General features: G+C 30.1%; 1 protein-coding gene and 1 pseudogene across 1 annotated transcript; both read left to right on the top strand.

The window, feature by feature from the left end:
- Positions 3,455 to 6,091, top strand: LOC104789173 (annotated as a pseudogene).
- On the top strand, positions 7,658 to 9,578 carry LOC104786622. The gene is made up of 2 exons (XM_010512067.2): positions 7,658 to 7,821; positions 8,126 to 9,578. The coding sequence occupies exon 2, from the start codon at positions 8,143 to 8,145 to the stop codon at positions 9,412 to 9,414; it is 1,272 nt and encodes a 423-aa protein (XP_010510369.1). The 5' UTR covers positions 7,658 to 7,821; positions 8,126 to 8,142; the 3' UTR covers positions 9,415 to 9,578.

Raw genomic sequence — 12,573 nt, 5'->3', positions numbered from 1 at the left:
GTCTTTGGTAAATAATATTTTTTTAATAATCGTTTGAGATACAACTATTTAGACATAACAATCAATGATTCAATGCTGTCCATATATTATAACCTCATTCAACAGAATTAAGTGTGTAGATACATCGATTCAATTTACTATATCTACATATCTTTTTTATATTATATATTTATATAATATATTAATCCTTAAAGAATAGAAACCGTGTATGAAAAGAGAGAGAAGATCACAAAATTAGAGGAAACTACTCCCTCCGTTCTAATTTAGTTGTTGTTTTAGGATTTAATTTTTGTTTCATATTAGTTGTCGTTTTAGATTTTTAATGCAGATATTTGATGAATATTCCAATTTTATCCCTGCTGCTTTAAAGTTTTAACCAATAAAAAAATTATAAAATATATTAATGAAGGGCAAAACATAAAATTTAATAGTTTCCTTAATTTGTGTGCAAAAATCTTAAACAATAGTTAATTTAGGGGGGTTATTGGATGTATGATTTTGATGGATTTAGAAATCCAAACAAAAATCATGTGTTATTCAATCATTGATTTTAAAATACTTATCAAAATCATGTGTTATTGGTTCTATGATTTACAAATACTTTTTAAAATCCCCTGTTATTCATTTAATGATTTGTTTTTGGATTTCAAAATCCACATTATGTTTTATATGGATTTGAATGGATTTGATAGTGTAAAATAGAATGATTGAAATCCAAGGATAAAACATGTTATTTCAAAATCCATCTGTTTTGATTTCTAAAATTTATAATTCCATATGGATTTAGAAATCATCTCTCCAATAACAGCCCCTTAAAATGGAGAGAGTATATTTTATGTAATTTTAAATTTTTGAGACATCAACTCATGTTAAACAGTTTTCCCAAAGTTTGTTTTTAGATATAGACATGTGTTCTAGTGGTTTGTACNTAACCTCATTCAACAGAATTAAGTGTGTAGATACATCGATTCAATTTACTATATCTACATATCTTTTTTATATTATATATTTATATAATATATTAATCCTTAAAGAATAGAAACCGTGTATGAAAAGAGAGAGAAGATCACAAAATTAGAGGAAACTACTCCCTCCGTTCTAATTTAGTTGTTGTTTTAGGATTTAATTTTTGTTTCATATTAGTTGTCGTTTTAGATTTTTAATGCAGATATTTGATGAATATTCCAATTTTATCCCTGCTGCTTTAAAGTTTTAACCAATAAAAAAATTATAAAATATATTAATGAAGGGCAAAACATAAAATTTAATAGTTTCCTTAATTTGTGTGCAAAAATCTTAAACAATAGTTAATTTAGGGGGGTTATTGGATGTATGATTTTGATGGATTTAGAAATCCAAACAAAAATCATGTGTTATTCAATCATTGATTTTAAAATACTTATCAAAATCATGTGTTATTGGTTCTATGATTTACAAATACTTTTTAAAATCCCCTGTTATTCATTTAATGATTTGTTTTTGGATTTCAAAATCCACATTATGTTTTATATGGATTTGAATGGATTTGATAGTGTAAAATAGAATGATTGAAATCCAAGGATAAAACATGTTATTTCAAAATCCATCTGTTTTGATTTCTAAAATTTATAATTCCATATGGATTTAGAAATCATCTCTCCAATAACAGCCCCTTAAAATGGAGAGAGTATATTTTATGTAATTTTAAATTTTTGAGACATCAACTCATGTTAAACAGTTTTCCCAAAGTTTGTTTTTAGATATAGACATGTGTTCTAGTGGTTTGTACTTAGTAGTGGCACATGTCATAATCCAGTTTAAATATGGAAATATGCATGTGTGAGTAATACTGAAATTACAAATATCTTTATGGAGAAAAGACGATTTAAAAAGTAAGAACTGAACTATTTAATTATCAAGTACTTGCTTTTTATCAAAAAAAAAAAAGTACTTGCTTTATATTGTTCGAACATGACTCAGGAAATTAATATTTTGCATATCCAACAGTCTTCTTCGCAAATTATAATTGATATATAAAGTGTATATAACATTTCCTAATTAATATAAAATATGGGTCTATTTAAATCGAAGCTAAGATATGAAAGCATAGAAAATTGGTCGATAATTTGTCACCCGTTCTCCAAACACCAGTAAACAACACATGAGCTTATATTAGACGTAGAATGGCACACATAAATTATTTAATATATGATTTTTAATATTGCTGAATTTCTTATATCTCTGAATCATACCCATAGCAGTCGACTAAGAGAGAATACAGAAAATTTATGCATAGGAAAAAATTGAGAGGGTCACATGCCAAGGTAAGTATCTCTATCCCTGACACGCCACTTCTCAATTATTTTATAATAAGGTTTTATACAAAGATCTGACACACTGTATCCTTTTTTTACATATTATCTCATGTTATTGTTATTTGAAATTTCATTTTGTTTCTTGACTGTGACAGATGGGACTTGCATTGTTTCCTATCTATTATGTACTGATTCAAAGATGTCAAGGATCATGCAGAAAGAAACACTTTTTTTTTTGTTAGGCCAATAAATTAAGAAGAAAACACATATCCGTCGTAGGATCTGAAGTCGTACGTAGGATCTGAATGATCATGCATTCATTCCATTAGAAATGTATAGAAAGAAAAAAAAAAGAATAGCATACTCCAGCAGGCGGATCTCAATTCGCAGCCTGGCAGGCATTTGCAAGGGCATATAACTTTATAACTTATTCTTTTCAGTGTAAAACAAGGAAAAAGTATTTCATCATAAAAGATCATCAAAATGACAGACTAATTGTTTCAGATTAAGAATTACATTACTTTAAAGTTTAGAATTAACACTTTCAAGTTTACTTTAGTTTTTAGGTTTTAGGGTTTAGAATTTAGAATTTAGAAATTAGAATTTTGTAACTTTTAGAAAATATAAACTACTTTTAAAATTTTGCTATAAACTCTCTATGAGAGTCTCATATTAGACTCTAACCCCCGGAAAAAAGGGTCTCTTAATGGTGTATGATTTTTTTTTAGACCATCTTTAGTCCAGAACAAGTAAAAGTTGCTCAGAAAAAAAAAAAATTATTACGCATTTTTATTTTCTATTTATTTTTAAAAATATGTGCCAATAAGTGAACGACATGTGTCAAGAAACATTTCTTAAAGCATTTTCAAAATTCTCCAGCAAGTAACGTTACTTTTTCTTTACTTTTCTCTCTCATTTTTTTATTATTTTTTTAATAAGAGTAATTACATGAGCAACCCCCACTAAAATGCCCTTAGTCGATTAATTTTGCATCCATTTTTTGGGTTATTTTCTATAAACTTTTTTTGGGTTCAGACGCTTTTACCGGCTTAGGTTGGTGGTACTGTAATAGTGAGGATGCAATGTTACTTTTGGGAGCGCGATGTCTAAGACGAAGCCCTTCACCCCTACACTCGGAGTTATTTGCTTTGATTTGGGCTATGGAATCCTTTCTGGCAGCTGGTGTTGACTGTCAAAATTTTGAGACGGACTGTGCAGAGCTAACTGCGATGGTGCAATCCCCAGAAGAATGGCCCGCCTTCTCCAATTTGTTGAATGATTTTAGCCTCATTCGATCCTCCTTCCCTTCCTTTACTCTTACCAGGATTCCGCGATCGTCTAACGAGAGGGCAGATTGTCTTGCTCATTCTTCAAGATCTTTAGTTTCAGAATTGTCTTTTGTAAACTCGTATCCTCTGGCTTGGGTTACCAATGTTGGAGTTATTGGTTGAAAAAAAAAAAGAAAAAAAAAAACAGTCCCATAATAGTGTATGATTTGGTTCGAAGACAGATAGACAATTATCACTAATTTGAGACAGATTTTAAAACAGATTAGAGAGGATAAAGTAGAGGCGGATAGACCGTTGCTAGTCGGTTTGTGGGCTGTACAGTAATGGGTTTTAACTAATTCATTTTCTTTCAAGCTCACAATATATATATATCATTTATATATATAGTATCATTTTAAACATTTAATGTTTTCTTTTTGGCCTTTTCTAAAAAAAATTGGGTGGTGATCAATTTGCAACAAAATTGTATTTTTTAACGTTATGTTTGTTATATAAAACAATTTGATTTCATTTTAAATTTTGAACATGTCTCTTTATCAGTTTTTTTTTTTTTTAAATATGTCTTTAGTTGAGCTGATTCCAGCAAAGCTAAAGTTTGAAACACTATAAAATGGATAACAATTTTAACAAGCAAATTTTGTTTGGTTAAACCTTATATTGGTAATTTAGCTAATTAATTAGTCCAGAAAATAAATACAATTTTAATTATCCTTCGAAATAAACTATTAAATCATGAATATTTCATTTTTAAAATTGTCAAAACGTAACGATCTTTTACCCGCCAAAATACTTATTGTTATAAGGATTTTCATCATCAACACAATCTCACTTAAGCTATGTATCAAATAGATTGGTAATAGAAGGTATCCTTGTTTTGTATCTCATATGATATCTAAAGTAGATCTCTTGTCATACGGATAAAACAAGTCCGAGGAGAAAAATGATAGCGGAAGAGAGAAGATGGGAAATATGCAAAAAGAGGGAAGCAAAAGTTGAAAAGAGAGAAGAAATAGAAAGAGACAAGAGATGCACGAGCGTTTTGAATTTGTTGCCTTGTGTGTTTTCAGCATTTAGATTGGACCACCTCCTCTTTTTATTTTTTTTATACTTCTCTTTATTCATTTATTATCAAGACATAGTTCACAATAAATACTATCAAAAGATTCAAGAATACAATATATAGCTTTGTAGTGTGAAAGGGATACAATCCTTGATTGACTTCGATAGAAGGATGTTTAGAGGTGTGTAGCTGCAGTATGGAAATCCTCAACCCAAATTTCGAAAGACAACGAAGCTTGAAAGAGAATGACCCGAATGAGTCTTTTGATGGTTCATAGCATTCGTTCATCACATCCATTATGTTGGTAGATATAGGGGCATAAGAAATGAACCGTGGTGCTTTTAGTCGCGAGGAGTTGACACGAACCTACAAACCTGGTTCACATCAAAATTCTGAATCAAGAGACTTAAACTAAGCAGTTTTACTTTTTTTTTTTCAGTCTCTTTTAAACAAACGTTGCACATGTTGTAAAAACATTATTACTTTTTTGACTTTTTTAAAAATCTATTTTTCTTTTGACTTTAATTTAACATTTTTTTTTTATAAAAAAGAATAGACATATATGTTTCCCCAATGACATATACATGACATAATTTTGTTAAGTCAGAGATACTGAAAGAGAAGACATCAGAAGAAGTAAGTAATGAAAGGAAAGAGTTTCGATCCCAACCGAGACAACTATACTAGAATATATCGATTGATGGAAGCTATAAAATAGTGAGAATGTTCTTTGATACCGACCAATCTGAAATTCTTGATATTAACATTGGTGAATGGCGGAAACTCCCAAGTCCTCCTTACCTTGTGGAAGCCTTTAAACATTCGGCCTTTGTGAATGAGTCCATCTACTGGTTCCAAGTAGTTGATGATTACATACAAGATACTCGCTTTGGACCTTCACACTGAACAGTTCCGTGATGTCCCCAACCCCAACACCGCCCACGTTACCTTCCCCTGCCCCTCTAGTCAACCTTGATGATCGTCTAGCCATGGTCAGGAATTATATTCGAAATTCTCATGTAAACGCAGAGATATGGACCATGGATACACAAGAAGAAACATGGACCAAAACTTACTCAATATGTTTAATGCCTACATATCTTTACCCCAACGTGTGTGGGATGTGGTTCATTCCACTAACAGTTTCGAAGCAAGGGAATCTTTACTTCCATGACAGTGAGAAGAGGTTGTTCAAGTATTTTCCGGAGACTGACCAAGTCTGTTGGATCGCCAAAGACATTTGTGTTCTATCTTCTTTTGTTGAAAATATGTTCCCACTTCGAGATCCAAAAATCATGACATACATACCCGGATTTCAGTATTCAGAATCTTGGATATCCAAAAATTTTAGACAAATCGAGATCCCAACTACGGTTTTGCTTACCACGACTGTTGTGGCTCTTGTAATTTTTCGTTTTTCTTCTGTTTCGTCTAGGACTTTATGTTAGGATATTTATTGTCATACGTTTTATTTCCTCTTTGCTTTTGGATTGATGCAACTCGATTGTTTCGAATAAACACAATGTTTATTTATTTTATTTTTTTCTAACGATTGAATAAGTGTATATTGTTCACTTGTTGTGTATATTGTGTAGCTGTTGTAGGTACGTAGGTGCAAAAGCTTCGAGTGATATATGTTATCAAACAACTTCAAATTAAAAGTAGGAAAATATATTATATGGTCCTTTTACAGACGTATCTTTCAATCTATTATCAAGTTCTCAAGTTTCTAACCCAAATCACTTTTTCCTAAACCCTATCATCTCAATTTTGTTTTTTCACCATTGAAAGAGTTACATCCACTGATGAAGATAGATGATATAGCTATTTTCTTATGAGATTTTGCATGCACAAAACAACTATATTTTCTTTATTCGTTCGTTAGTCTATCATTTGCATTCTCTATTTTATTTTTTAAGATTTTGTGATTGGATGTATTTGTTTCAACTTATTTTCAAAACTCAACCGGTAAAACTGAGTCTTTTGTTAAACTGAGAACATTTTTTTTTTTTACAGTTTGTCAAATTAGTTGATACAATTTTTGGTGATAAACCAAATACATGAAATTAATAAAAAGCATTAATTGCTTTTGAATAATTATTTAGAATTTAATCTATAATTATTCATTGTTATTATAATAATTAGATATTTATATTCCATTTGTTTTGTTTTAGAGTTAATTTGTTTCATAATAGTTGTCGTTTAAGATTTTTAATGCAAATGTTTAGTAAAAATATTAATTTTATCTCAACTTTTTTTAATGTATTAACTAATAAAATATAATTTTTTAAAAAAAATTTATGTGAAAATTTCTTGAGTACTAATTTAAATTGGAAGGAGTATCTATTTTGTCAATTTTCGGATTTAATGGTGTCGTACTATTTGTTGAACTAGTTATAAAACTTATGCGAAAACACATCAGTTTTTAGCCGTTAAATCAATCGTTTAGAACGATTAAACCTTGAGACAAACAATAACAAATTGTACATTAGGAATTCAAATCAACATTTCACCACTTAAGTTTGAACATTTTAAGAACAACAAGCAAGAAACAAGAAAGTGTGTAATACAGTAATATATTTTTACTGACAAAGCAAAAGAAATACTATACTGTAGTATATAATTTAATTTAATTTAATTATGACAAACAAATAAAAATGAATTTATTAAGACATGAGTCCCAAGAAAGAAACAAAGGAGGAGACAAAGGTTTTTGTTTCTCCGCGACGGTGCCTGTGGAGATTCCTGAAGGTTTCTCTCTTGGATTCCCAAAGATTTATTCAAAAACAAAATACAATTAAACAATACTATTTTTGAAAACTGGTTGAAGATCAAAGTTTTTGAACAAATAGACTTTTTTATTTTTAAAAGAATTAAAGAACTAAAAGCCAATTATAGTCGATTTATATAATTTAGGAATCCAAGAATTATCACAATTAACGAGGCTCTTGTTTATATCTTCAGTCTTGTTTAATTAATTAGGAGCAAAATCTAAAAAAGAAGAATATAACGAAAACCTCATTCCAATGTTAAGCAACAACAACAACAAGCATTCACTCTGAGAGATAGAGAAAGAGAGAGAAGCACAAACCACAAAGGCTCCAACTTTGGCACTTCCTCGTGCATAGTTTTTTTGGCTTTGGCTGCTACTAGTGTACAAAAAAATCCAACAAACAAGGTGATCTTTTTTTTTTTCTTTTCCATTCTTTTGTTCTGTATCATACAAATGGTTAAGCTTTCTCATTGTTCTTGTTTATTGTTCATCATTTGAATCTTTAAATGTTGAATTTTGAAAGCTTTGGACTGTGTTATATGTTCTGTTCTACTTATAGCTTTCATGTTTTGACCAATTTGAATCAGTTAAACCAATGAAAAGCTTTAGACTTTACTACAGTCTCTGTTTTGTTTCTTGCTATGGCTTTGATTTGGTAAAATGTCTTGCCTGATTTGATAAAAGGTTGTTCCTTTTTTTTATTTTTTAGGGTTTCTTCTTCAACTAATGGAGCATGTCGCCGTTAAAACATTGACTCACTCTTCGAATCTATCAGAAATCATGTCCAAGTTCGCTAAAGTCTGCAAATTTAGATCCATCGGTGTGTTCTCTGACCAGAAATCGAATTCAAACGACCTCTGTGAAGTAGAAATCTTGGTAGATGATGATAAAGCCAAGGGAACTGAGGTTTGTGATACCATCAACCACAAACCCTCGAGAAAGATTCAAACTTTTAGTTGGGATGATGATGAGATTTCGAAGCTGTTCGACATTGTTTCATCGCTTAAGCTAGCTTACATTGAGTTTCAACAAGCTCATTTGCCTTATGATCCTGACAAGGTCATTGAAGCAGATAACCTCGTCGTGTCTCAGCTCGAGGCTTTACGCAGAATCAAGCGTCTTTACCTCAAAAGGAAACAGCTTGATGCAAAGAAGGCAGAGATTGCTGCTTCTTGTTTAGATCGTTTGAGAGATGAAATCGAAGTGAATGAGAAGTATTTGGAGAAACTTAAGGCGCAAGTGAAAACTAAAGAGAGTGAGATTCACTCTTTGAAGGAGAAGCTAGAATGTTTGGTTGCAGAGAATAGGAGACTCCAGGATAGGTTTGTGAGTGTTTCTTCCTTTGAATCCGCGTTTAGAGCTGCTTCTAAGTCGGTTCATGACTTTGCTAAGCCAATGATCACTTTGATGAAAGCTACAGAATGGAATATGGATAAAGCAGTGGAAGCTATTGTTGGAAATGTAATGTTTGCTAAAAAGTCAGATAAGAAGTATGCTTTTGAGTCATACATTGTTCAGAGAATGTTTCACGGCATAAAGCTTAACCCGTGTGATGTGACAGAACTAATGAGCCTTGATGATCCATTGGATGTGTTAACAGCGTTTCCACACTCAGCGTTTTCAAGATTCTGCGGTCAGAAGTATCTTTTAGTTGTTCATCCGTCCATGGAGGCTTCTTTCTTTGGGAATTTAGATATGAGGGGACTAGTTTTGCTCGGTAAGCATCCAAGAACAATGTTTTATCAAATCTTTGCAAGAATGGCAAAGTGGGTATGGATTCTTGGATCATTTGCAGCTTCCTTGGATCTTAAAGCAAAGATCTTTGTGGTCAGAAGAGGAACCAGATTCTCAGGTGTCTACATGGAATCTGTTGTTGTGGGTGATGACAAAGAAGAAGGACAAGACGATTCAAGCGTCGAGTTCATCACAATGCCAGGGTTTAAAATTGGAGATTCAGTGTTTAAGTCTCAGGTTTACCTTTCTAAGACAAAAGGGTAAAAAAACCTCTCTGCAGATTTGGTTATTTCGATAGTGTCAGGTAAAGAGCTCTCTGTTTTTTTTTTAAAGTTTTGTAGGTAAGTATAATAACTTTTTGTCCAAGGATCATTTAGTTTGGTTTGTATCTTTGTTCACATTCAAGTTTTGGTCTATAGTTAATAATAAATTACAAGTTTCTTCCTTATGTGAAACGCGCCAAAACATATAATCTTTATAGTCTTTCATACATTTCAGTTTCCAACTTTGAGCCCTCCATAAAATCTAGAGACAATTTCAATGAAGACAGGGCTCTTAAGATTCTTCTAACAATAGAGAGAAGCTCCACTATGTCCATTCTTCAACAATGAGATGAATCAGATAGTTTTCAAAGCTTCTGGAAGCATCTTCCAAAACACTGTATTTGAATGCATCTCTCACGACTTCTTTGTCCCTGCTGCATAAGAAGGCATCGTGATGTGTTAGTTCAGTTTAGACTACGAATTTGGGATGGATCTTTCTCCGGTAGGACGATAGTATAGTGTTAGTTAGAGCAAAATGCCAAAGATATTGGAGACTAATAATAGGTATAGATAGAAAAACTGCAAATTATAGGTTAGTATAGCTTGTTTTGGTCGAATACTTTAGTCACAAAATTTTGAAATGATGAGTGAGAGAATCAAAGAAATACAAATATACCATACACCAATTTCAAAAGATTAAAATAAATTAAATAAAATGATATTTATTGGAATATTTATTGATATTGCTAAATTTTAGAGGGTATTATCGAAAAAAAAATTAGTGAAGCAATGACATGTATATACTTCATGTAAAATTTGGACTTACACTGATAAAGGAATTTTTGCTTATTTTGAAAATCTTGTGCTTAGTGTTTGTAAAATTTACGGAGTACCACAGTTTTTATTTGCCAATTTAGGAGTGAAAAATATATTCTTAGATACTAAAACTCACCACAATTATAAATTATGAATAATGTTTTTCAATTTCAGTATTTTAAATAACAAAAATACTAAATTAAATTAGATATATATTAAAAGTAAAATGAAACGATAACATGACTGTTGTTAAATTAAATCAAGATAAATTTATGAATTCGATCCACACAAAGGATGGCAAAGCAATTGTGCACATATTAGGCACATTATGAATATAAAAACGACCATAGCAAATTACCCATTATATGTATATTAATAGCAAAACATTCTTGAGAAATATATTGATATGTTGTTGTGAGAGAGTTCGAGGCATATTTTAGTAAATAACTCTCATTAATTAATACAAATTACATTACATCCATGTTATTATAGATCATTCAAAATTCATAAAAATAAATTAAAACTAATTGATATCTTTCAAATTTATCAACATGCATCTCTTTTGTTAACATCTACTTTTATAAATATTTCAAAATTAGTATTATAAAATCTAATGTCTAATTTAATTAGTAAAATAGTAGTACTCATATATTTACATTGCAAAAAGCAATGTTCGATCAGATGCATCAAATTCATATGTTCAATGATTTTAAAAATAAATATATATATATATATATATATATATATATATATATATATTATCATCATGATTGTATCTAATGTTCAAAACATTTATAATTTCAAAAATTATATATTAGGATTTAATCATGATCATAATCTCAAACTTATTAGGATTATAAATGAATTTTGAAATAACACAACTAAATTTCAAATTCATTCATGTTTTAAATATATATTCAAAATGAAGATGACATTCATTCAGAATATCCTTTTTCAGAAAATAGATATATTCATTCTTTAAAATTTAATTATACTAAACCTGTATATGCAAATATTAGTTTTCTTTATACTAAAATTGTATATAAACAGATTATCACACCAAACAAGGGTGTTTAGCTCTGGAATAACCTCAGTAAGTCTTGCATGATGATTTTTACTATAGGAATCCAGGGGAATGATGTTGAACAGCCTAAAGATTCGGGTTAGTCGTTTCACATGAGAGTGAGTATCCAAAATCTATAGCCAAAATACAAAAACATTAATAGAATTAAGTGAAAGAATGTTTTGATATTAACTATCTAAGTCCACTATGATTAGCATTAACTCACGAGACTGTATCTCATCTCCCTGAATAAGCTCCAATACTTTGAATTCATTCATGTTTAAAAGATATGCAATAAAACACAGCTAAATTTCAAATTCATTCATGTTTAAAAGATATTAGGATTATAAAGGAATTTTGCAATAAAACACAGCTAAATTTCAAATTCATTCACGTTTAAAAGATATATTCAAAATGAAGTTCATTCAGAATATCCTTTTTAAGAAAATAGATATATTTATACTTAAAATTTAATTCTATATTCACAATTATTTTGTACTCTCATTTTCTTTCATTTATAGAAAATCTTAACAAACTGACTAATTCAACAAATTAGAAATGGTTTAATTGAAAATATTAAACCATTAAATTAGACTATCTCCAAAAGAAAAAGAGTTTTAAATCCGATTCTTACTAGCATATAATAAAATTAACTAATTAAATTATCTTTTAATATAATGTATGTTGTTAACTTGTTATGATTCTATAAGAAACATGCAAAATTGTTGTTGTTACTCGATAAAACATAAAAAATATGAATTTGATTTTTTTAAACACAAAAAGACATGTATTGCTATAAATAGTAATATTTTATCAATAGATTTTCCACGTCAAAACCTTTTTCCACTTCCAATATATTTTTACACGGAATAAAGACAAATTAAAAAGAAGAATTAGTTACATACTTTTTGTTACTTTATTAACTTGAATCAAACATTACATAGTTTATCAATGAATATACAATGACAACAAATCCTTAAGTAGACAAAGTAATCTAAAAAGTCAAACTAGATGTCGCTTCGTCTTTATATGATATTCTTCTTGCTTGGCTAACATATTTTCGATGAGACTCCAGTATGCTTTTTGAAAATCATTGATTATGATCCATCTGTTACGTCGTGAACCATACAAACATCTCCAATTCCCGCTGCAGGAATTGGTATCTTTCTTGGTTGTAGTTGAAACTCTTGATTGATCTATAGCCTTGACGTCTTTATTTGCACTCATCGTATTCATCCATGGTTTAAAACGATGTCGTCTCTGACTGTTTCCCATACATAG

Source organism: Camelina sativa, chromosome 5 (genome assembly GCF_000633955.1).
Source record: "Camelina sativa cultivar DH55 chromosome 5, Cs, whole genome shotgun sequence".
In the NCBI taxonomy this organism is placed as follows: Eukaryota; Viridiplantae; Streptophyta; class Magnoliopsida; order Brassicales; family Brassicaceae; genus Camelina; species Camelina sativa.
Note: the sequence above shows the minus strand (reverse complement) of the source record. Positions and strands in the feature narration are given on the sequence as shown.